This window comes from Lactuca virosa, chromosome 2 (assembly GCF_052849685.1).
Source record: "Lactuca virosa cultivar CGN04683 chromosome 2, Lactuca_virosa_CGN04683_v6, whole genome shotgun sequence".
In the NCBI taxonomy this organism is placed as follows: Eukaryota; Viridiplantae; Streptophyta; class Magnoliopsida; order Asterales; family Asteraceae; genus Lactuca; species Lactuca virosa.
In genome coordinates this window covers 235,866,013-235,869,176 of record NC_136427.1, presented here as the reverse complement: position 1 = coordinate 235,869,176, position 3,164 = coordinate 235,866,013, and the positions used below count along the sequence as shown (strand labels likewise).

Genomic DNA, 3,164 nt, shown 5'->3' with positions numbered 1-3,164 from the left:
CATTATAAAAGGTTTTTTTCTATATCAAATCTCATCTCCTACTCTTGATGCTCATTCGTTATCTCTAGATATAGATTGAAAAGGACAAGGACCCACATCCCTTTGCTTTCATTATCCTCTTAACTTGATATCCAAACATAAACAGTAATATTACATGAATACACACCGTCATATTCGCATATATTTTCCATTTATATACATAAATAAAAAAAAGATTGTCATATCATATGCATTATCATATTTTCATTACCATATTTAATAAGCATCTATGTCTAGTATTAACTAAATTGTCTAACACAAATAATTAGCATTTAGCAATGCCCCGACTAATAACAGTTCCTTGATCAAATTGTTTCTACTACTTATACACTTGTCCAAAATTCATCATTTTGTTACATACTTGAGTAAAAATTAAACTAAAACCATGTAATTGATATGATTACGAGAGTAAACCATATCAACAAAAATTTATTTTTTTGGAGCAAATCCAAAACAACCATTATACCACCGGGACCAAAGTTGTAATTTACTCTTATATTTAATACATTAATTACTTAAAAAATTTATTAAAAAAAACATGGACAAAAACATTACAGAAATACCCCGATGAGGCATCTAAAAAGTAAGCACTGGATTTTACTGCATTTTAAAGCATTGACCTCCTTCACAAACTATGTGCCCCAGACAAGGAAATTAACTGCATAGAAACAAAGAATGCATCAAATGTTAAGGAAAAATCTACCTACTATCATAAACCTTTCTCCAATACTTAACCCTTTTCAAAAACTTTTTTTAAAAATTAACTAAAATTATATGTTTTGTTGTAAACTTGTAAAAGGAAGAAATGAAAGTAGGATGCGAGTAGAAAGAAATGAACGAAAGTATGTTGCTATTTATAGCAACTATTGTTATGTAAATACAATAATGTTGATAAAAATGGAAACTAACCTGACAGGCAACCTCAACCTCAACCATGTTGTGGGTATCAGTAGATGCCTCTTCCTTTAAATTCGGCTTTTTGTTATCAATTTTACACGATAAATCCTTCTTTCGCTTCCTGCTGAATGTATACTTGAGATGACTGTTTTTATCATTACCACAACCAGATAAAATAGAATCTAATCCAACAACTTCATCTTGAGAAGCATTTGTAATTGTAGATGCTGATATGTGATTCATTTCAGCCAATGATTTGGATTTGTGCCAATGTTCATCAGACATCACATCAGCATTGTTTGAGTACTTCTTGCAACGTGACTTGAACAATGAAGAAATTTCATCCCAACACCTGACTTTCCTTTTCCGGATGCTTCTACGAAGACTATTTTCTGTCAATATTTCATCTTTTTTTCTGCAGATTTCATGTGCAGATTTATCATTATCAGAAATGCATTTTTCATCCACCACATTATTCTCAATGGCTCGAATTCTGTGAGTGTATCCATTTCGATATAACTCAGGCTCTTTGCTCCCAATGCATTCGGAAGAGGATCTGAACTTCTCATTGATGTTTGGCTTGTTTTCAAGAGGGGTAGTTTCGGAATTATCCATGTGGTTGTTTTCAGATGGTTCATTTGACTGATGCATGTGACTGTTTTTTGCTTCCTCTAATCGTTCATGTGCATTCCTTAGTTCTGCTCTAAGATTCACTATCACCTCTTCTGTTTCATTAAGTTGGGAATCCAACTCATCAATTCTTTTTTTCTGACTCACAGATGACTTTTCTGCTTCAGTTGTCTGTATCAAGGAAAGTTTGGACGTATAAATTCCATTTTTACTGAAGATGTAAGAACTAATGAGGAGATAACATGCGGGTAGCAACTAAGATCATAACTGATATTTAGTCCAACAAGAATAAAATAGACTTGTGTGATATTCCTTAATAGTATTCTTGTATTCTATTAACTGTTCGCAAGTTCTAGGCATGTTCTTTCTATGTGAAGCAACTCCTGACCCCTAATATTTAGCAGATACAATCACAGAAAGTTTTCTAACTTCTGTTATCTACTTGAAAACACAGAAAAACATTGAATTTTGATTTAGTAAGGTTATCGTATAGTAAAAATTATACAATCGTAGTCATGATTAAAAGTCTAAGGATAAATCATAAACATCGAATCTCAAAAATTTAATCCAGGGTATAGAAAGCATACCTTGGATTCGATCATGTGTTTGAACCGAAGAAGCATCTGAAGCGCTTCGTCTTTAGTGTGACGCAGATCGTGATGAAAGCGAAGTGCTTTACACTCCGACGCCATTGTTCGAGCAGCTGCCTCTTTCGCTGTATTCAGTATGATCTCCGCGTAAGCCTTCTTCAAAGCCTCCATTTTCTAGGAAACAATCAAATAAAATGAAACCAGAAATCAAGTTCTATTGATAACAATTAAATTACAGAGAGATGGAGATACATATATATACAGCATATGTAAAACCGTGAGTAATGTGTATGCATTCGAAAACCGGAGATTAACATTGTGAGATTAAGAGATTACTTCGGCTTGATCTTCCATAAGAACACTGCGCGAAATCAGGAGAAAGAGATGGGGACAAGTAAAAGGGGGCAAAGGGGAGGGAAAATTGGGGTTCTTCGATGAGAAGACTATCGTCGTCTAACTGAAAAGTTGTCGTTTATGTTCTCAACTGTATACGAAATTGCATTCAAACCCCTCGTACTGTTATTACCCAAACACCCCCGAAAAAATGGGATATTCATCCTAAGGCCTGACGGAGCGGTGAGTGGGGAAGCCGCGGGAAACGATCCCGTACGAAGAAACACCGCACCGGGGGTGCGGGAAAGGAAACGCGGGAAAAAGGTGGGGGGAGGGAGTCCCGCACTCTCTCTCTTCACATGATTGGCTGTTTATTTATTTTTTTCTTTTTTTGATTCCAAACGGATATATATATATATATATATATATATATATATATATATATATATATATATATATATTCCCTTTTCTTAACCTATAAATACTACAACATTCTATCTTTTTTTTAACCCATAACCTATATTTCTCTCCAAAAAATATTATTCAAAATGTCATCATCTTTATCATCCGATTCGACGGCTGTAGAGGAGGCTAAGTTTATTGGTTCCTTCATGGCGAAAACGGTTGCATACTATCAAAACCGACTAGGCGAAACATTACGTGCACGATCTAAGT

General features: G+C 34.5%; 1 protein-coding gene across 3 annotated transcripts; it reads right to left on the bottom strand.

The window, feature by feature from the left end:
- Positions 1 to 340: 340 nt before the first annotated feature.
- Positions 341 to 2,645, bottom strand: LOC145160513 (uncharacterized). 3 transcript variants are annotated; one of them, XM_079079740.1, is made up of 4 exons: positions 2,493 to 2,645; positions 2,154 to 2,330; positions 949 to 1,737; positions 341 to 697 (listed from the first exon to the last, which is right to left on the bottom strand). In XM_079079740.1, the coding sequence occupies exons 1-4, from the start codon at positions 2,508 to 2,510 to the stop codon at positions 665 to 667; spliced, it is 1,017 nt and encodes a 338-aa protein (XP_078935866.1). In that variant the 5' UTR covers positions 2,511 to 2,645; the 3' UTR covers positions 341 to 664. The 3 variants fall into 3 exon arrangements, with proteins under 3 accessions (XP_078935866.1, XP_078935867.1, XP_078935868.1); XM_079079741.1 differs by having other exon boundaries at positions 2,419 to 2,635; XM_079079742.1 differs by having other exon boundaries at positions 2,472 to 2,635.
- Between the last annotated feature and the right edge of the window lie 519 nt (positions 2,646 to 3,164).

Excerpts from the sequence above, each read along its gene's own strand:
- LOC145160513 (XM_079079740.1), bottom strand. Across the intron at positions 1,738-2,153 it reads AACACATGATCGAATCCAAG|ACAACTGAAGCAGAAAAGTC; the intron begins GTATGCTTTCTA and ends TCCTTGATACAG. Across the intron at positions 698-948 it reads AGGTTGAGGTTGCCTGTCAG|TTAATTTCCTTGTCTGGGGC; the intron begins GTTAGTTTCCAT and ends GTTTCTATGCAG.